At 35.9% G+C, this 23,313-nt stretch overlaps 1 protein-coding gene across 2 annotated transcripts in view; it reads right to left on the reverse strand.

Annotated features, from left to right (window-relative positions):
* The window catches only part of CUNH8orf88 (chromosome unknown C8orf88 homolog), a 33,749-nt gene that overhangs the window by 2,593 nt on the left and 7,843 nt on the right, over positions 1 to 23,313 (reverse strand). For both annotated transcript variants that reach the window (XM_077771242.1, XM_077771243.1), the window contains exons 3-4: positions 22,270 to 22,343; positions 10,530 to 10,605 (exon numbers count right to left, since the gene is read on the reverse strand). In XM_077771242.1, coding sequence (XP_077627368.1) covers positions 10,530 to 10,605; positions 22,270 to 22,343 — 150 coding nt within the window. The remainder of the gene's footprint in view (positions 1 to 10,529; positions 10,606 to 22,269; positions 22,344 to 23,313) is intronic.

Raw genomic sequence — 23,313 nt, forward strand, 5'->3', positions numbered from 1 at the left:
GGGTGAGTAAGCAAGCGTGAGTACAAACGGGAGAGGGACAGAGGGAATCTCAAGCAGGCTCCACTCACAGTATGGCTCAATCCCATGACCTGGGTTCATGACCTGAGTGGAAATCAACGTTTGGATGCTCAACCGGCCGAGTCACCCTATCTTTAAAGGGGAATAAGAACAATGCTTCAAATATCTGCATATTTCTTATCAGAAACTATCCCCACAAAAGACCACTTGCTGAGCCAGCAGAGCAATAGATTTAAAGTACTAACACAAAAGAAATGACAACCTCATATACTGGTTTCTGTCCTTGGTTCCTGGCACAAAGCTACTAAAATCCTTGTAATTTCTTAAGTGATAAGAATACTAGAAGCATCTTTTGTTCAAATACTTTGGTTTCTGATATACAGCTTTTAAAATACTTTTGAATTTCCTGGGTGACAGAAATGTCCTTTGTTCTACGGAGGTGACTTTTGGTGGACCTCTGGACAGGGGGTGGTCAGCAGGAAGACCAAGCCATGATCAGAAGCTTGAAACTTTCAGCCCAACCTCCACTCCTCCTAGGAGGGGAGGGACTAGAGACTGAATTAACAACTGATCGTGTTGCATGATGATGCCTTCATAAAAATCCCAAAAGTATGGGGTTTGGAGATCTTCTGGGTTGGTGAACACATCTATCACATCTATGTACCAGGAGGGTGGCCCACCCCAACTCCACAGGGACAGAAGTTCCCACATTTGAGATCCTTCTAGACCTTGCCCCATGTATCATTTCACTTCGCTCTTTATCTGTATCCTTTATTATATCTTTTATTATATAATAAACTGAGATAAATGTTCGTTTACCCTAAGTTCTGTGAGCAGTTCTAGCAAATGATCAAGTCCAAAAAGGGAGATTTGGGAATCTCCAATTTGTAGCCAACTTGGATAGAAGTTATGGGTAATTCAGGGTCCTACCATTTGCAACTGCCATATGAAGTAGAGGGTAGTCTTGGAGCCTGAGCCCTTAATCTGTGGGGTCTGCACTAATTCCAGTTAGTGAAAATAGAATTAAATTGTAGGATAACCCAGCTGGTGTTGCAGAGAATTGCTTGATTTGTGGAAAAACCACACATCTAATGTCAGAGGTGAAGTGTTATGAATATACACAGTACTAAGAGCAGAGGAGAAACGGTGTTGTTTTTTTTTTTCCCTTACACCTCACCATTGGAAATATCCTGGAATACTTGTGAAGTTAAAAGACATTTCCAGAAAAGAGAAAAAATTAGAAGAATTTGTCACTAGTGGAGTTGATCTATAAGAAATGCACAGGAAGCTTCTCAGGTTGAAGGGAAATGATACTAGACAGAAACTTTACTATTCATAAATGAAGAATAAAAGAAAAAGGGTAAGTAGCTGGACAAATATAATGGCCTCCTTTTTTTCCCCTCTGAGTTTTATTAAGAGTATGACTGTTAAAAGCAAAACTTATGACACTGTCTGGTTGAGAATATGATGCATACAACTGCAACAAAAAGTTCAGTGCAATGGTGTAAAGGAAGGAACACAGGGTTGCAAGGTTCTACCATCACCATTTTGCATGAAGTAGTATATCAACAAGTACACTTAGATGTTGTAATCCCTAGACCAACAACCTAAAAATACAAGAAAATATAGCTAAAAACCCAACAGATATAATCAAATACCAACAAAAATTTAAAAATATCCAAAAGGAGGCAGAAAAAGGAAAAAAATGGGACAAATAATAATTGGCCTAAATCCAACCACATCACCTTAAATATTAATGGTCTAAGTCAGGAATCAACAAACTTTTTCTCTAAAATACATAATAGTAAATATTTGGGACTTTCGGAACATTCAGTCTCTGTCACAACTACTCAGTCCAATAATGCAAAAGCAGCCACAGAAAAATAGTATGTGGCTGTGTTCCAATTAATTTTAATTTCCTAAACAAGAATTTGAACTGAGGGACCCAGTTTGCTAACTCAGGTTAAACACTACAATTAAAGGCCATAAACTGACAAAATGGGTTTAAAAAAGAAAACCCTATTATTATATGCTGCCTGCAAGACATATACAGATAGGGTGAAAATAAAGGGATATAAAAAGATATATCATGCAAAAAGTAGGAGTAAGGAGGATGGAGTGTCTATCTTAATATCAACTAAAGAGAGAATTACTGATGTACGGTGTCTAATGACAAAGTTTCAAAATACAGGAGAGGAAAAAATGACAGAAATAAAAAATAGTTTCACAAAAATATAAGGTAATATTAAACTTCATCAGCAGTTTATAGAACTAGACAAAAAATTAGAAAATATAGATCTGCACAATATCAACATTTTGATTTAACACTTATAGAAACTACATCAACAACTGAGAAATTCAAATTATTTTCAAGTAGACCATGTGCTGGACTATAAAACAAGTTTCAATAAAGTTAAGGGGCTTGAAAAAAGAGGATTCAAAAATTACAAATAATAAGGAGACATTATAAAAATACCAGACATATAAATAATCATATACAGAGACTTCTATTAACAATTACCCATCAAACAAATTTGACAACCTCTAAGGAATGGATAATTCCTAGAAATATGTAAGCTATCAAAACAATCATGAAGAAAAAATCTGAACAAATTATTAGCAAGGAGACTGTTATCAATAATTAAAAACCTCCCAACAAATAAAAATCTTAAGACCAGATGACTTCACTGATGAATTCTAGCAAACACTCAAGGAAGAATTAATGTCAGGGGCACCTGGGTGGCTCAATCAGTTGGGCGTCCGACTTCAGCTCAGGTCATGATATCACAGCTTGTGGGTTCGAGCCCTGCGTTGGGCTATGTGCTGACAGCTAGCTCAGAGCCTGGAGCCTGCTTTGGATTCTGTGTCTCCCTCTCTCTCTCTCTGATCCTCCCCTGCTTACGCTGTCTCTCTCAGAAATAAACATTAAAAGAAGAAGAAGAAGAAGAATTCATGTCAATCCTTCTGAACTCTTCTAAGAAACAAGAGGGAATTCTAAGCTCATGTGACTAGCATTACCCTGATACAAAATGAGAAAATGATGTCAAAGCAAAACTCAAGCCTTGATAAATAGATGCAAAAATTCTCAACAACATATTATTGAACAAAATTCAACAATACATTAGATCATAGTGGTGGGTACAGAGGAAAAATACTTCAACATAATAAAACCCATGTAGGACAAACCCACAGGTAAAATCATGTTCAATGGTTAAAGTTGAACGCTTTTTGTCTAAGATCAGGAACAAGACAAGGATGTCCACTCCTGTAAGTTTTATTCAATATAGTACTGGAAGTCTTAGCCACAGCAATCATACGAGAAAGTCAGGCATCCAAATTGTAAGAAAGAAGTTAAAACTGGCACTATTTGCAGATGACGTGATACTACATATGAAGAACACTAAAGATTTCATGAAAAACCTATTAGAGTAAGTGATATCAGTAAGGCACAGGATACAAAATTAAAATGCAGAAATCTATTACATTTCTATACACTAATTACAAATTATCAGAAAGAGAAATTAAGAAAAATTCCATTTACAACTACATCAGAAAAATAAAATACCTAGGAATAAATTCAGTCAAGGAGGTGAAAAACGTACCCTCTAAAAACTGTAAGGCATTCATAAAAGAAACTGGAGGTGACACAAGTAAGTGGAAAGATATCCCATCCTCATGGGCTGGAAGATCTGATATTGCTAAAATGTTCATACTACCCAAAGCAATTTACAGATTTAATGCAATCCCTATTAAAATACTAATGGCATTTTTTTGCAGAACTAGAACAACAACAAAAAAATTCTTAAACCATGTATGGAACCAAAAAAGACCATGAGCAGCCACATCTATCCTGAGAAAGAACAAAGCTGGAGGTATCACACTCCCATTTCAAACTATACTACAAAGTTATAGCAATCAAAACATTATGGTACTGGCACAAAAGAAATATAGATCAATGAAACAGAACTGGGAGCCCAGAAATAAAACTACCCGTATATGGTCAATTAATCTATGATAAAGAAGAAAGAATACATAATGGGGAAAACACAGTCTCTTCAATAAATGATGCTGGGAAAACTGGACAACAATATACAAAAGAATGAAACTGGACCATTTTTTTGCACAACACACAAAAATAAAATAGATTAAAGAGCTAAAAGTAAGGGGCGCCTGGGTGGCTTAGTCGGTTAAGCGTCAGACTTTCACTTAGGTCATGATCTCGCGGTTCATGGGTTCGAGCCCCGCATCGGGCTCTGTGCTGACTGCCAGCTCAGAAGCCTGGAGCCTGTTTCAGTCTGTGACTCCCTCTCTCTGGCCCTCCCCTGCTCGCACTCTCTCTCTCTCTCCTAGAAATAAATAAAACATTTAAGAAAAAAAAAAGAGTTAGGTAAGACTTAAAACTATAAAACTCCTAAAATAAAATATAAAATATAAGGCAGTAATTTCCTGGACTTCAGTCTCAGGGATGTTTTTCTTGCTCTGTCTCTTAGGGGACACAAAAGGAAAAATAAATAAATTAAAAAGCTTCTGCAAGGCAAAAGAAACCATCAACAAAATGAAAAGGCAACCTATGAATGGGAGAAGTGCAAATGATACATCTGGTAAGAGGTTAACATCTAAAATGTATAAAGAACTCAACACCAAAACATCCAATTAAAAATGGGCAGAGAAGCTGAATAAACACCTTTCCAAAAAAAAAACAAAACAAAAAACAAAAAAAAAAACAAAGATATGGATGATGGACACATGAAAATATACTCAACATTTAAATATCAGAGAAATGCAATTCAAAACGACAATTAGCTATCACTTTATACCAAAACTGCTAGCATCAAAAAGATAAGAAATAACAAACACAAATATATGGAGAAAAGGGAACTCATGCACTATTGGTGGGAATGTAAATTGGTATAGCTACATATGTGCACACAAAAACTTCTGTAAGAATGTTCACAGGAGCATTAGTTATGCTTTCCAAAACCGAAAACAAAAATCTCCATCAACTGGTAAACAGATCAATAAAATGTGGTATAGCCATTCAGTGAAACACACTTATTCAACAATAAAAAGGAACTAGTGACAAATGTTACAACATACATAGTCCTAAAAAGATGTTAAGCGAAAGAAGCTACCTGCAAAAGATTATATATTGTATGATTCCATTTATATGAAATGTCTAGAAAAGGCAAATCAATAGAGACAGATAATGATTACTGTTAGTTGCCTGGGGCTGGTTAGTATGGAAATGGGTGTTAACTGCAAACATGGAAAAGATTCTTTTTGTGGTGATAAGTATCTTCTAAAACTGAATTGTGTTAATGGTTGCACAGCTCTGCAAATTTACTAAAAAGACAATAAAGTGTATATTTAAAATGTTGTATTTTAAAGTATGTAAATTATACCTCAATAAAGATTTTTGAAAAAAATGGGAATTGGGGGCTAAGGATTCTGAATTTAGAGAATAAGAAAGGGGGTGCCTGGCTGGCTCAGTTAGAGCATGAGACTCTTGACCTCAGGGTTGTGAGTCTGAGTCCACAGTAGAGATGAAATAAACTTAAAAAGAGAGAGAATGAAACAGGGAGGACTGAGACAGACTGGGCAGCTGTTGCTGCTGTAGAGCCACAGGGAAAAACTGAGTAAGAATTTTCCAGAGATGGGAGTTTCCCGTGGCTTTTAAAAAAGAACTAGGGGCGCCTGGGTGGCTTAGTCGGTTAAGCGTCCGACTTTCGCTTAGGTCATGCTCTCACAGTTCGTGGGTTCGAGCCCCCGGTCGGGCTCTGTGCTGACTGCCAGCTCAGAGCCTGGAGCCTGTTTCAGCCTGTGACTCCCCTTCTCTCTGACCCTCCCCTGCTCATGCTGTCTCTCTCTCTCTCTTGCTCTCTCCTAGAAATAAATAAAACAAAACAAAAAAAATAAATAAATAAAAATAAAAAATAAATAAATAAAAAAGAACTAATGGCTAATACTCAATTCCAAGTTGTTCTCTGGACTGTGCTGACAGATAAAGAAACTGGGGAAAGCCATTAGGAAATAAAACCAAAAGATGAGATGAAGGAAAATAAGAAAGGATATAAAAAAAATTAGAGTCAATCCAAGTAGACTAATATCACTAATATCTGACTATAATCAGCATTTCAAGAAAACAGAAATAATGGAGATGAGAAAAATTATCAAAGAATTATCCACAAAATTCCACATCAGAAGACCCATAGTGTACCAACTACTCAGAAAAAAAAAAAAAAAAAGGTTTTAACTGAGGGTTAAAACCTTAAATTCACATTGAGAAGTAAACACTAGAAACCTAACTACATTGGTAAGTTAAAAACTTGTATCAATGAATTTGTGGATGTAACTCTTCTTTATTCCTATATGATTTGAAAGAGAAAGACACAAAAATTCAGAATTATAACTAGATTGATTACAGAACACATAAAGATGGAATTTGTGACAATGGCAATGTTAAAGGTGGAATAAAACTACAGGAGCAAAATTTTATAGAATAATGAAACTAAATATTAATTCAAACTAGACTGTTGTAAATTAAATTATTCCCCAGTGCAACCATTAGGAAAATAATCTCAAAATATACAGTAAGGGATGGGGTGTTTGCATGGCTCAGTCGGTTGAGCTTCTGACTCTTGATTTCACCTTAGGTATGATCTCACAGTTATGGGTTCAACCCCCGCAAAGGGCTCCACACTGACAGTGCAGAGCCTAATTAGGATTCTCTCTCTTCTCTCACTCCTCTCTTCTTCTATTTGCCCCTCCCCCACTCAGGCATGTGTGTATCTCTCTCTCTCAAAATAAATAAACTTAAAAAAATATATGGTGAGGGAAATGAAAAGGAAATAAAAATGATACAGTAGAATCTATTAAACACTAAGGAGAACATTAACGGAAGAAATGAACACAAAAAGGATATAAAACTTATAGAAGACAAATGGCAAAATAAATGGAGTTAGTCCTTCCTTACTAGTAATTATAATTAACTGTCAGTAATAAACACTCCAATTAAAAGGCATGGATTGGTTTTCATCATACAGATCTCTTGTATCCTTGGTTAGGTTTACTCCTAGGTACTTTATGGTTTTTTGTGCAATTGTGAATGGGATCAGCTTCTTGATTTCTCTTTCCGTTGCTTCATTGTTGGTGTATAAAAATGCAATGGATTTCTGTATGTTGATTTTGTACCCTGCAACTTTGTTGAATTCTTGGATCAGTTCTAGTAGGTTTCTGGTGGAGTCTGTCGGGTTTTCTATGTAGAGTATCATGTCGTCTGCAAACAGTNGATTAAATCATATGCTATCTAAAGATATTTTTTTTAATTTTTATTTTTAAGAAAGAGAGAAAAAGACCGCATGAGCAGGGGAGGGATAGAGAGAGAAGGAGACACAGAATCTGAAGACAGGCTCCAGGCTGAGCTAGCTGTCAGCACAGAGCCTGATGTGAGGCTCAAACCCACAAACTGGGAGATCGTGACCTGAGGTGAAGTCAGATGCTTAACCAACTGAGCCACCCAGGTGCCCCATAAAGATACTCACTTTAGATGCAATCACAAAAATAAGCTGAAAATGAATGAATGAAAAAGATATCTGATGCAGACAATAACCAAAAGAGAGCTGGAGTTGGTATATTAGTAACAAATGAAAACAGATAAAAATTGTTATAATACATAAACAGATAATATATATATATGATGTTAAAATAGTCAATTCATTACAGTGATAATTATAAATATATAGTACCTAACAACAGAAGAGAAAAACAGACCAAGCTGGAGGAACACAGAGAGTTTAATAATAACTGGACACTCCAAAACCCCACTTTCAAAAATGAACAGAAAACTAGACAAAAGATCAACAAGGAAATAAATGGAGGATATGAACAACACTGTAAGCCAACTAAACCTAACAAGCATATACAGAATACTTCACTCAAAAACACAGAATGTACATTCTTCTGAAGTACACATGAAACTTTCTCCAGGATGAACCACATTAGGCTACAGAATAAGTCTTAATAAATTTAAAAAATGGTATCATAAAAATATCCTCTCTCTGACCATAATGCAATGAAAGTAGAAATCAGTAACAAGTAAAACTGGAAAATGCACAAAGACACTCAATACCATTAGTCATTAGAAAAAAGCAAATCAAATTACAATGAGATAACTTCACACCCACTGCAATGATTACAGTAATAATAATTAAAAAAAAATAAGATCCTAACAAGGAAGTTAGGAAACTGAAACCCTCACACATTGTTAGGGGGAAAATAAAATGGTGTAGCCACTGTGGAGAATATTTTGAGAGTTCCTCAGAGAAGTTAGACATAGAATTACCATATGACCTGGCAAGTCCACTCCCATGTATATATCCAAGAGAAATGAAAACAGGTGTTCAAATACTTGTACAAAAATATTAACAGATATCCATCATAGCCAAAAAGTTTACAATCCAAATGCCCATCAACTAAGAGATAAATAAAATGTGGTATATCCATACAAGAGAATGTCATTCAGGCATAAACAGGAAGAATGAAGTACTGATACATGCTACATATGGATGACCCTTGAAAACCTTACAGTAAGTGAAAGAAACCAGACACTAAAGGTCACGTATAAGATAATTCCATTAAATGAGACACCCAGAATAAGTATATACATTAAGACCAAAAGTAGATTAGGGTTTATGAATGTCTGGGCAGAGGGGAGAATGGAAAATGACTACTTAAGGGATTTGAGGTTCCTTCCGGGATGATAAACACGTTCTGGAAATAGACAGTGGTAATGATTGTATAATGTTGTACTAAAACTACCAAATTATACATTTTAAAATGGTTTAAACTGTGAACTATACTTCAATTAAAAAAAAAGAAAGAAACCAAAGAATTGCAAAGGGGTATTCCAAAATATTAGTAAAAGTACATTCCAGGACAATAGTACTGAAGAGTAAATAGTCCATACTGGAACAAGATAGTTTAGGATTCTGAAAAAAGTTTCCCAGGAGGAAAATACCAACTGATACATTTGTGTATCAGAAAAATATTACAGGTTAAGTGTAACAACATTGTTGGAGCACTTAAGGGGAAAAGTTAACAAGAGTCACACACAAAAACAATGCAAACATTAGCTCCAAGAAAAAACAATGGATTGTATGCTAACTGGCTAAGCAACTGTATTTAATCTAAAGAGTGATAGCGCTTTCACTAAAACTTGTGAAATAATTATATGGTGGGAAGGGGAGAAAGAAGGATGAAGAAGTGAGGGAAGTTTCATGGAAGACGTAAGTTCTTATTTTCCAAAACAGGCTGCCAATATAGACTATCAAAAAATTTAAAAGTTGGAAACAACCTAAGCATTTTTATTTAGAAATAATGGAGTTAAATACCAGAGAAAAAAGGTAATAGACTATTTTCATAACTTTTTTTTTAAATATTTTTATTTATTTCCAAGGGGGGGGGAGAGAGAGAGAGAGAGAGAGAGAGAGAGAGAGAGAGANGTGGCTCGAACCCACGAACCACGAGATCATGACCTAAGCGAAAGTCGGACGCTTAAACCAACTAAGCCACCCAGGCGCCCCTATTTTCATAACTTTTAAATTAAACAAAAGATTTACAAAAATTTGGAAACTAAATTAATAATTTTTATTTCATTAAAAAGTAGCTGGTGGGGGAGATTATTGGTTATCCCCAAGAACAGTTCTTTCCTTCTGCTTTCTTTAGTAACAGAATTAGCAGGCTACACAGCTAAAGATTACATTTTCCAGTCTGCTTTGTACAGCATGACTCAGTACTGGTCAATGAGATACTAAGTGAAAGCGATATATGCTACTTTATGGGTCATACTTTTAAGAACTACATCTCCCCTTCCTTCCTGATGGTTAGATAGGGAACATGATGGCTGGAGCAAAGACACTCCTCTTGGGCAATGAGACAGAAGCCACACATTAAAGATGGCAAAGCAAGGAGACTGAGTCAAGTAATACTTTACCAGAGCTGAATGAATACACCAGCTCAATTATGAGCTGATACAGAAGATACAGAAATAGGGGCACCTGGGTGACTCAGTCAGTTAAGGGTCGGACTTTAGCTCAAGCCAAATCTCATGGCTCTTGAGTTCTAGCCCCACATTGGGCTCTGTGCTGACAGCTCAGAGCCTGAAGCCTGCTTCAGATTCTGTCTCTCTCTCTCTCTGCCCCTCCCCTGTTCACACACACACACACTCTCTCTCTCTCTCTCAAATATAAACAAACATTTTTAAAAAATTTAAATAACAAAAATACTTTAAAAAAAGAAGATACAGAAGTAAACTTCTATCTTGGTTAAGCCTTGTTATTATGGTCTCTCCTCTAAAGCAGTCACACCTATAGCATGGTTAATATAGACAGAAATCAACCAAAAAAATATAATAAAACTTCCTGTGCACATAAGGTTTGCAGCTAGGCAAATATTAACTTACCATGATCACTAAGACTCCCTTATGAAATTTAGGAATTATGGTAAAAATTTACCTTTTTTAACTGGAGACTGATGTTGCTGTTGTTCATTATGACCTTGAGAAAAGGCTTGCATTCCATTCGTCTTACACTATTGAAAGAAAAGAAAGTATACCTTTTAACGACAGCCTAAAAATTTAATATAACCTTTTTTTTTAACATCCAAAACGATTTTCCTAAACAACCAAATTATTAGTCAAGATATGTTTCTGGCCTTAAAGAATAAGCAACCTTGTTAAAAAAGCAAAAAAAAAAAAAATCTTTCAAAATATATTCACATATCTCTTTATTTGTCATGATTTTTAACTAACTCCTCTTCTGATTCCATGCTCACCAAGAAGTACCCCGATTAGAATGTAGCTTCCCATAAATCTCCCTAGTGCATATAATACACCAGTGGAAACAGTAAGAATGTCAGAGCACAAGACAGTAAGATTTCTCATGATAAAATAATGGGTTTTAGGATTTTATAAATCAGTTTCACAAACTTGGGTCAATATAATCTATCCTTAAGATAGATCATCTCTTGTGGCACCTGGGTGGCTCAGTCAGCTGAGCATCCAACTTTGGCTCAGGTTATAATCTCACAGTTCACGAGTCTGAGCCCTACATCAGGCTCAGTGCTCTCAGGACAGAGCCTGCTTTGGATCCTCTGTCTCTGCCCCTTCCCAGCTCATTCTCTCTCTCTCTCTCTCTCTCTCTCAAAAATGAACATTAAAAAAAATCATCCCTTATGCTGACAAAAATCAGTTTGCAAACAGTAGGCGATACTCTGAACCATGATAATTCATTAAAGTAGGTCTCTCTGAAGACATCTATCCTGAAAAATGAACTTCTCTGCTCTACCAAACACTGTAGTAGCAAGTTGTAGCCCATTCCTTAAATATTTGCAAATTCTACCAAAGTAACTCAATGAAGTAAGAAAGTTATCTAACACTATGACACAATGAAAAGTAATGAGATAATTCTATGGTACTGAGTCGCCAAAATAAGTTTTCAGAAAAAAAATCAAATTTTAGCAAAATTTTTATTTTTAAGTAGAGGTAGAAAACGTATAAAAATGCCAAAGGCTTTCATTCTCCAAAGTTTTTCTTCCTGTTAGACTTAATAAACTATCATATGAATTTTATGGTCCTTTCTAAAAATTAGTTTTTTAAGTTTCAAAATTTCAGCAGAGGGACACTTCACTGACACTAAAATGCAAGCCTAAAATCAAACTGAAAAGTAAATTTTAATCTGAAAAAAAATTTTAAAAACATTTTATGAATAGGGGCGCCTGGGTGGCTTAGTCAGTTAAGCGTCCGATTTTCACTTAGGTCATGATCTCGCGGTTCGTGGCTTCGAGCCCCGCGTCGGGCTCTATGCTGACTGCCAGCTCAGAGCCTGGAGCCTGTTTCAGAGTCTGTGACTCCCTCTCTCTCTGACCCTCCCCTGCTCACGCTGTCTCTCCTCTCTGCTAGAAATAAAAAAAAAAAAACAAAACAACATTAAAAAAAATTTTATAAATAGTATCTAAAAGAATAAAATATTTAGAAATAAATTTAGCCAAGTTGGTAAAATATTTGTATGTGGAAAACTATAAGGCATTAAAGAAATTAAAGATGACAAATAAATGGAAAGATATCCTGTGTTCATGGATTGAAAGAATACTGTTAAAAAGTCCTTTCTACCTAAAGTGATCTACAGATTCAGTAAAATCCCTTTCAAAATTCTAGTAACACTCTTTACAGAAGTAGGAAACAGTCTTAAAATTCATACGGAACCACAAAAGACCCTGAGTAGCCAAAGTAATCTTTTTTTATGTTTTGTGGTTTTTTTTTTTTTCTTTAATCTCTGAGAGAGAGAGAGAGAGAGACAGCATGAACAGGGGAGGGTCAGAGACAGAGGGAGATACAGAATCTGAAACAGGCTCCAGGCTCTGAGCTGGCTGTCAGCACAGAGCCTGACACGGGGCTCGAACCCACGAACCGTGAGATTATGACCTGAACTGAAGTCAGACGCTTAACCGACTGATCCACCCAGGTATCACCAAAGTAATCTTGAGTAAAAAGAACAAAGCTGAAGGCATCACACCTCCATACTATATTACAAAGCTATAATAATCAAAACATTACAATACTGACATGAAAAGACACATAATGGGGTGCCTGGGTAGCTCAGTCAGTAGAACATGCAACTCTTGATCTTGGGGTTATGAGTCCCTTGATGTAGAGATTAAAAATCTTAAAAAATAGATACATAAATCTGTGGAAGAGAATAGACAACTCAAATAAATTCATGCAAGTATTCAACTAATCTTTGACAGGGAGCTAGGAATATACAATGCAAAAGGGATAGTTTCTTAAAAAATCTGTGTTGAGAAAATTAAGATACCCATGTGCAAAAAATGAAATTGGACCCTTACACTACACACAAAAATGAACTCAAAATGGATCAGAAACAAATAAAAGACCTGAAACCATAAAACTCATAGAAGAAAACATATCAAAAAAGCTCCTTGACACTGGGCTTGGCAATCATTTTTTGGGTCTGACATCAAAAGCACAAGCAACAAAAGCAAAATTAAGTAAGTGGGACTACATCAAACTAAAAAGCTTCTGTACAACAAAAGGAGCAATCAACGAAATGAAACAGCAACCAACAGAATGGGAGAAAATATCTGCCAACCATATTAGCGATAAGGGATTAATATCCAAAATATATAAAGATCTCACACAACACAGTAGCAAAATAATAATAATAATGATCTGATTTAAAAATATGCCAAAGACCTGAGTAAACATTTTTCCAAAGAAAACACACAAATGACCATGAAGCACATGAAGAGATGCTCAACACTGCTAAATCGTCAGTGTAATGCAAATCAAAACTAGACTGAGATACCACCTCACACCTGATAGGAAAGCTCTTATCAAGAAGACAAGAAAAAAGTGCTGGCAAGAAAGGGGGGAAAAAGGAATCCTTGTACAATATTGATGGAAATGTAAGTTGGTTCAGATTTCTTGGAAAACATTTTGAGGAAGTTCCTCAAAAAATTAAATGTAAAACTGCCATATGAACCAGCAACCCCATTTCTGGGTATACATCCGAAGGAAATAAAAATCACTGTCTTGAAGACCACACATTCCCATGTTCATTCACTGCACCATTATTCACAAGTCCATCAACAGATGAATAGGTAAGGAAAATGTGAGAGAGAGAGATGAAAAATACATAAGTAGAATACTATTCAGCCATAAAAAGAGAAGAAAATCCTGCCATATGTGACAACATGGATGAAGCTGGAGGACATAATACTAAGTGAAATAAGCCAGACACTGAAAGACAAATACCGTGTGATCTCACTTATACGTGAAATTTTAAAAAGTAAAACTCATAGTATTAGAGAATAGAATGGTAGTTGCCAGAAGTGGAGGACAGGGGAAATGGAGTTGCTGGTCAAAGAATACACATTTTCAATTGTAAGATAAATCAGTTCTAGAGATCTAATATACAGCATGGTGATTATCATGATTAATATTGTATTATATATTTAAAACTTGCTAAGTGTTCTGACCACACAAAAAATTGGTAACTATGTGAGGTGATGAATGTATTAATTAACTTGTTATAATCATACCAAGATGTATACATTCATTAAATCATGTACACCTTTATAAAAAATCATGTTGTATAACCTAAATATATTCAATTTTTGTCAATCATACATCAAAAAATCTGGAAAAAGATGTACTTTATCGTTTATGCATATATTAACAACTAAAAATAGTGATTATTTCAAATCTTTCATTGCATGTAAGAATGCAGATCTACTAAAATTTTATGTTAGCTTATCTCAATTATCATATTACAATAAAGTATACATCTTACAAATTTTATAATCTTACATAACCAAATAAGATTTGAGAATTCTATAATGAAGATATGCAGAAAGTTTGATGGAAAGAATGAGTAGGAGAAAAACCTTTTCTTAAAAATGTCAGCAAAGGTTTTACATAGGGGGTGATGCTCAAACAACACTTGGAGGATTAGGCTGGCTTGATAGTGAAAAGTGAATGTTTATGGAAGAAAAGACCCATATGCTAGAAAATACAAAGAGTGGAAAGATATTCCAACACTGGTAAGTTGTTAATTCTTCCCAAGTTAATCTTCAGACTCAATCAAATTCCAATAGACTTTCTGTAGAAATTGGCAAGCTCACTTAAAACTTATATGAAAATGCAAAAGACCCAGACAGCTGAGACAAATGAAGAAAGAATAAAGTTAGTGAATTTTCACTATCTGAAATGCAGGCTTATCATAAAGCTACAGCAGTCTGTAAAGTGTGATGTTGACAAAAAGATGAACATATAGGAGACCCATGTACAGTGTGTAACTATAGTTAACAATACTGTATTGTGTAACTGAAAGCTGCTAGAAGAAATCTTAAATGTTCTCACCATAACAGCACAAAATGATAATTATGTGAAATGAAGGCTGTATTAACTAAATTCATTTTGGTAAACATTCTATAACACAATACATGTGTCAAATCATCATCACACTGTACACCTTAAACTTATACAATGTTATATGTCAATTATACCTCAATAAAGTTGGGGGAAAAAGACATATAAATCAATAAATAATAGGGGCGCCTGGGTGGCTCAGTCAGTTAAGCATCTGACTTCAACTCAGGTCATGATCTCATGAATAATGGGTTCAAGCCCCACATCGGGCTCTGTGCTGACAGCCAGCTCAGAGCCTGGAGCCTGTTTCAGATTCTGTGTCTCCCTCTCTCTCTGACCCTCCCCTGCTCATGCTGTCTCTCTCTGTCTCAGAAATGAATAAAACATTAAAAAATATGTATTTTTTAAATCAATAAATAAGAGTTTAGAAATAAATACACATGTACGATATACTAATTTTCAACACTTTTAAAATTCAATGATAAAGACAACCCAAATGTTAAAAATATGGAAAATATTTGAACAGATACTTTACCAAAAGGAAAAAAAGAAAAATACAAATGGCAAACAAGCTCATGATAAGATGCTCAATCTCATTAATTATTCAGAAAATGCAAATTTAAAATATAATTAGAGGATGCAAAAATCCTTAACAAGATACTAGCCCACTGGATCCAACATTACATTAAAAGAATTATTCACCATGACCAAGAAGGATTTATATCTGGGATGCAGGGCTGATTCAATATCTGCAAAACAATCAATATGACACATCACATCAATAAAAGGACAAGAACCACATGATCCTCTCAATAGATGCAGAGAAAGCATTTAACAAAATACAACATCTTTTGTCGATAAAAACCCTCAAGAAAGTAGGGATAAAAGGATCATACCTCAAGACCATAAAAGCCATATATGAAATACCCACTGCTAATATTATCCTCAATGGGGAAAAAACTGAGAGCTTTCCCCCTAAGGTCAGGGAGTCCACTCTCACCACTGTTATTCAACACAGTATTGGAAGTCCTAGCCTCAGTATTTAGACAATGCAAAGGAATACAAGGCATCCAAATTGGAAGGAGGAAGTCAAACTTTCAGTCTTCACAGATGACATGATACTCTATGGAAAACCCAAAATATTCCACCAAAAAACTGCTAGAACTGATCCAGGAATTCAACAAAGTGGCAGGATATAAAATCAATGCACAGAAATCGGTTGCATTTCTATACACCAACAATGAAGCAACAGAAAGAGAAATCAAGGAATCGATCCCATCTACAATTGAACCAAAAACCATAAAATGCCTAGGAATAAATCTAGCCAAAGAGATGAAAAATCTATACACTGAAAACTATAGAAAACTTATGAAAGAAATTGACAAAGACACAAAAAATGGAAAACCATTCCATGTTCCTGGATTGGAAGAACAAATATTTTTAAAATGTCGATACTACCCAAAGAAATCTATATATTTGATGCAATCCCTATCAAAATGACACTAGTATCCTTCACAGAGCTAAAATAAACAATCCCAGAATTTGTATGGAACCAGAAAAAATCCCAAAGAGCTAAAGCAGTCTTGAAAAAGAAAACCAAAGCTGAAGGCATAACAATCCTGGACTTTAAGATGTATTATAAAGCTGTAATCATCAAGACAGTATGATATTGGCACAAAAATAGACCCTTATTAGATCAATAGAACAAAAGAGAGAACCCAGAAATGGACCCACAAACATGTGACCAACTAATCTCTGACAAAGCAGGAAAGAATATCCAATGGAATAAAGACAGTCTCTTCAGCAAGTGGTGCTGGGAAAACTGGACAGCAACATGCAGGGAAAAAAGGAACCTGTACCACTTTCTTATACCATACACAAAAATAAGTTCAAAATGAAAGACCTAAACAGGAAGCCATCAAAATCTTAGAGGAGAAAGCAGGCAAAAACCTCTTTGACCCCAGTCACACCAACTTTTTACTTAACATGTCTCCAGAGGCAAGGGAAACAAAAGCAAAAAAATGAACTATTGGGACCTCATCAAGATAAAAAGCTTCTGCACAGCAAAGGAAACAATCAGCAAAACTAAAAGGCAACCAATGAAACGGGAAAAGATATTTGCAAATGACATATCAGGTAAAGGGTTAGTATCCAAAATCTATAAAGACCTTATGAAACTCAACACCCAGAAAACAAATAATCCAGTGAAGAAATGGGTAAAAGACATGAATAGACACTTTTCCAAAGAAGACATCCAGAAGTCTAACAGACACAGGAAAAGATGCTCAACATCACTCATCATCAGAGAAATACAAATTAAAACCACAATGAGACACCACCTCACACCAGTGTTGGCGAGGACGTGGAGAAAGAGGATCTCTTTTGCACGGCTGGTGGGAAGGAAACTGGTGCAGCCACTCTGGAAAACAGTATGGAGGTTCCTCAAAAAAGTTAAAAATACCCTACAGCCCAGCAATTGCACTACCAGGTATATATTCAAGGGATACAGGTGTGCTGTTTTGAAGGGGCACAAGCACCCCAATGTTTATAGCAGCACTACTGACAATAGCCAAAGTATGGAAAGGGACCAAATGTCTACAGACATATGAATGGATAAGAAGATGTGTACATATATACACAATGGAGTATTACTCGGCAATCAAAAGAATGAAATCTTGCCATTTGCAACAACGTGGACGGAACTAGAGGGTATTGTGCTAAGTGAAATAAGTCAGAGAAAAATATCTTAAGACTTCATTCATATGTGGAATTAAGATACAAAACAGGTGAACATAAGAAAAGGGAAGCAAAAATAATATAAAAACAGGAAGGGGACAAAACGTAAGAATCTCTTAAATACAGAGAATAAACTGAGGGTTGCTGGAGAAGCTATGGGTGGGGAGATGGCCTAAATAGGTGGGGCATTAAGGGAAGACACTTGGGATGAGCACTGGGTGTCATACATAGCGGATGAATCACTGGAATCTACTCCTGAAATCATTATTGCATTATATGCTAACTAACTTGCATGTAAATTAAAAATAAATAAATAAATGAAACATAATTAGACACTAACGCTCACATACTAAAATGGCTAAAAAGTGATGGGTTCTGAAGCAACTGGAGCTGGCACATGCTACTGGTGGGAATGTAAGATAATACAACCACTTCAGAAAACATACTGCCAGTTTCTTAGAAAGCTAAACAAACTTCTCATAAAACTCATCAACTCTACCCTTGTGTATTGTGTGTATGTCCATACACAGACTTGAACACAATCATCCATAGCACCTTTATTCACATTATCTAAAAGTTGATATAATTCGATGTCCACCAACTGATGAATAAACAAATCGTCTAATATTCATAGAGCAGAATACTATTTAACATTAAAAAGAAATTAACTATAGATCAGTCAGTTAAGCATCTGACTCTTGGTTTCAGCTGAGGTTATGGTCTCACAGTCCATGGGTTTGAGCCCTGCATCTGGCTGCACGCTGTCAATGTGGAGCCTGCTTGGGATTCTCCCTCTCCCTCTTTCTATGCCCTTCATCTGCTCTTTCTCTCAGAAAAGAAAAAAAAAGGGAAAAGAAAAGCCAACTATTGATATATCAACAACATGAAAGAATCTCAACACTATTATGCTGAGCAAAAAAAATTCAAGCACCAAAGGATATATACTTATGATTCCATTTACATGACATTCTAGAATAGTCAAAACTAATTTGCAGTTGAAAGAAGCCAGGTCAGTGGATGCCTGGAGCAGGAGGGAGTGCTAGGGGCTAGGGGAACCAGGGATGGTAAACAACTGCAAAAGGACATAAGGGCACTTTGTGGGGGAAGATAAAAATGTCCTAGATCTTTCACTGTGAGGTTGATCACACAGGCTATATATCTGTCAACCCACTTGTTCAATGAGTTTGCTTCACGGGAAATTAAACCTTAATAAAGTTGGTTTAAAAAATACACAAGAGTGTGTGAGTGGCTCAGTTGGTTAAGGGTCTGACTCTTGAATTCGGCTCAGGTCATGATCTCAGTTTGTGAGTTTGAACACCACAACAGGCTCTGTGCTGACAGTGCAGAGCCTGCTTGAGATTCTCCTTCTCTCTCTGCCCCTACCCAGCTTGCACTTTCTCTCTCTCAAAATAAATAAATAAATTTTTTAAAAAAAATACACAGTAAAAAGTGCCCATCATATATGTGGCATCTCTTACATTGGTTACAATGGCTTTTGCATGATAACTGAAGCAGCAGACAAAGTTTAGGAGTAAATTTAATTACATAATTTGATTTTGCTCTATAAAATTTGCAATAATATATTCCTTTTTACACATGAAGTTTTCTTAAATATTTATTTTTGAGAGAGAGAGAAAGCACATGAGAGTCAGGGGTGGGCAGAGAGACAGAGGGACAGAAGATGCAAAGTGGGTTCTGCACTGACAGCAGCGAGTCCGATGTGGGGCTCAAACTCACCAACCATGAGATCATGACCTGAGCCGAAGTCAGACACTTAACCAACTGAGCCATCTAGGTGCCCCGCACATAAAAGTTCCTGGAAGAAGGCCAATAGTTCTGAAAAGAGTTATAAACCTTATTATTGTACTAAGGACATGCCAGCTGCTAGAATAAAATATTACAATAACTTATAAAAATATAAAGCAAGAGTAACATATCATAGTACTGATACAAAGACATGCAAATAGATCAATGGAACAGAATAAAGAGCCCAGAAAAAGATCCAATGTATATGAAAACTTTGTACAATAAAGATTTTATAAGTCTATATGGAAATAATAAATATTCAATGAATTATACTTCACAATTGGTTATCTACATGAAAAAATTTTGATTTCTATCTAATACAAAAAAATCAATTTCAGGTAGACTATACCTAAAATACGAAAACAAAAATTTTAAGTTATGGAAGAATATGTAGGAAATATCTTTTGATGTTAGAGTTGGGAAGACTTCACGATGACACAAAAAGTGAAATCATGAAGAAAATACTAATAATATGACTACATTAAGATTTAAAACTTCTGAACAAAAACACCACAAAAAAGAAACAATTCTCTTCTAGACCATATGCCCAGGAAAGAAAATATTTGCTCTGCATAGAAGAAAAACAATAATTAAAATCCAAAACATAAAGAAATATAATCCAAAAAGAAAAAGACCAATAAAAATGAGCAAATCATATGAACTGGCAATTCAGAAAAGAGAAAATCCTAATGGGCAAAGTAAACATATTAAAAGATGCTCCACCACTTTACAAGTAATAGGAAATTAAAAATGAAAACCAACAAAAAGAAATGATTTCTCATCCATTAAGCAAGACAAAATGTTGAAGTCTAAAGGTAACAAGGTAAGGATGTAGAAAAATCATACTCCTCATGCACTGCTCATACAAATCACTTTGTAGAGTAATTTAGCAGTAAATAAAAATGCTAACCATAGGATTAGCTGCTACCATACTACTTCTACATCAGTTTTACAATGCAGAGAACCTCTCAAACATGTATAAAATATATGGATGGATGTTCACTGTAGTATTATAAAATAGAAACAACTGCCAAGCCAAGAGAAAATGGAACAAAAAATGCAGTATTCATATATATAGATTTTTATGTCAGCACATATAGAAGTGCTTCATTTTAAAAGTTGCCTAATATTCTATTTATTATGATTATACTTAATCTTATGCATGCATTATTTATTTCTAGAAGTGTCTAGGTAAGAAACTAATAGAATGGTTACTTTTGATCAGAGGAAATCAGTGAGTAGGGGACAGAGATTGCAGGAAAATTCTCCATTAAATGCCATTTTGTATGTTTTCAATTTTGATTATTTTACTTAGTTGAAAAGTTAGATATTTTAAAACATAAGCCTAAAAAAGAATGGCAAAAACACATGTGGGTACAGCACTATTTACATAAAATTACAAAAGAGTTAAAACAATTCTATTTGTTGTAACAAAAGTATGAACACATTCATGGAAATAAGAACAAATTGAGAATAACCTGGAAGAAGGTGAGGAGGAGGAGAAGACAATGGGATGGTGGAAGGGGGCGCGGTCGGCAGACACAGCCGGGAGAACTGATGCACATACGGAGCGAGCGATCACTGCATGCCAGACACAGTGCTCAGAACTTTGGGAGCATTAGCTCACTGCTGCCTCCTCCTTACACCCACCTATTAGCCCCATTTTTAGGTGAGGAAACTGAGGCTCTGAGAAGTGAAAGAAATCATTCATGCAAGGTCATCAAGAAGTGACAGGGCTGGGGCTCAAGCTCATCTTTCTAATGGAACCCTCACATGTGGCTGTTGTGTCCCTCTGGCCAGGCACCCCCTCTCTGGGCCCATCTTCAGAACAAGACCTAATGCACACACTCACTGCAATGCTTGGGGAAGGCAGGAAATAGGATTCCACTGCACAATAACTATTCTCATATACCCACACATGGAGTAAGAGGAGGGTTGTGAAGAAAATAAAATAGTGGGATTCTACTCCTGAAGCCAAGACTACACTCTATGTTAACTAATTTGAGAATAAATTAAAATTAAAATTTTTTTAATTTAAAAATTAAAAAAAGAGGGGCGCCTGGGTGGTTCAGTTGGTTAAATGTCCGACTTCAGCTCAAGTCATGATCTCACAGTTAGTGGGTTCGAGTCCTGCATCAGGTTCTGTGCTGAATGCCTGTTCAGAGCCTAGAGCCTCCTTCGCATTCTGTGTCTCCTTCTCTCTCTGCCCCTCCCCCACTCATGCTCTGTCTCACTCTCTCAAAAATAAACTTAAAAATAATTTTTTTAATAAAGAAAGAAAATGGGATATATAGGGTTTGAACATTATTTTATTTAGGTTTTTTCTTTAGCATTTTTCTGAAAACAAATATAGCAAAATGCTTAGATTTGATGCTGGGCAACAGGTGTAATTTTCTTTAATATAATTTCAAAAAGTATATAAAGCATGGGGCACCTGGGTGGCTCAGTTGGTTAAGCATCCAACACTTGATTCTGGCTCAGGTATGCTCTCACAATTTGTGAGTTCAACCCCTGCATCAGGCTCCACATTGGCAGTGCAGAGCCTGCTTGGGGCTTTTACCCATCTCTCTCTGCCCCGCCCCACCTCTCTCTCTCTCTCTCTCTCTCAAAATAAATATATAAACTTAAAAAATTTTTCAAAAGGAATTCCAAAAAAAAAAAAGTATATAAAGCCCCTAACACAGTACCTGGCACAGAATACCCATCTAACAAATATTACTTTCCAGTCTGCAGTGCTTCATTTTATTATAACTTCTAGAACTTACTCTGCTAACTCCACTTTGTAAGCACTGAGTGTTGCACGGATATTCGTTCTGAAAGTTGAAAGGGAATACTACTCCTGTTAGAAGAGAAAAAAAAAGAAAACTACATTAAATACCCATTACCACAACCTAAAAACCTTAAGTATCTAACATATTCTAATCATTGTTCTGAAATATTTTCTGATGGTTCATCTACTCAACATAAATTCATTCAACACTACGAAACACTGTGAAATGTCACCCACTATGTTAGGGGATTGGTAAGTAAGTGTGAAAAGAGTTCAGAGATAAAAGAGTTCATGGACTATTTTAAAAAACAAGCTCGTAAACAATTACTATGATTAAAAAAATATTATCTGAGAGGTACAGAGAAGATACAAGGGCTTTGTGATACAGAAGAAAGCTCTGCAAAAGGAAGTAATTCTATCTGGGTCTTAAAGAATTCTGGGGGGATGTGAGCTAGTTAGGGAGTACAGAAGTATATTGAAAAAGACCAAAATTAATTTCTGATTTATTAAACTTTTCTACGCAATAAGCCTACTCCTTTCTGGAAGAGAATATAATTATATGAGAGATGAGCCCACTACCTTTTACCCTACAACAGCCCTGGAGGGAAAAGATCAACAAAAAACTGAATCTGTACAAATGAGGGAGTAAGAGGTACTGTAAAAAGGCTAGTCACAGAAGGAGCTGCTACCAATGGCTTTCTACCCTTCCCTCTATGAGAAAATCTGAGACTTGATCCTAAACAATAGCTTCTTCAGCACATCAGAAAGAAGGAGATGCACTGGGGCACCTAGGTAGGTAGGTGGGTCCAATTTTTGATTTTGGCTCAGGTCATGATCTCATGAGGTCACGATCTCATGGTCCATGAGATTAAGCCCCATGCCAGGCTCTGTGCTGACAGCGTGGAGACTGCTTGGGATTCTGTCTCCCCCTCTCTCTGCCCCTCCCGTGCTCATGCTCTCTTTCAAAAATAAATAAATATTAAAAAGAAAAGAGATAGGAGATGGCATAAATACTGCTAAAGCTATGGTCCAGAAGATT

Source organism: Crocuta crocuta, unplaced genomic scaffold (genome assembly GCF_008692635.1).
Source record: "Crocuta crocuta isolate KB4526 unplaced genomic scaffold, BGI_CrCroc_1.0 scaffold235, whole genome shotgun sequence".
In the NCBI taxonomy this organism is placed as follows: Eukaryota; Metazoa; Chordata; class Mammalia; order Carnivora; family Hyaenidae; genus Crocuta; species Crocuta crocuta.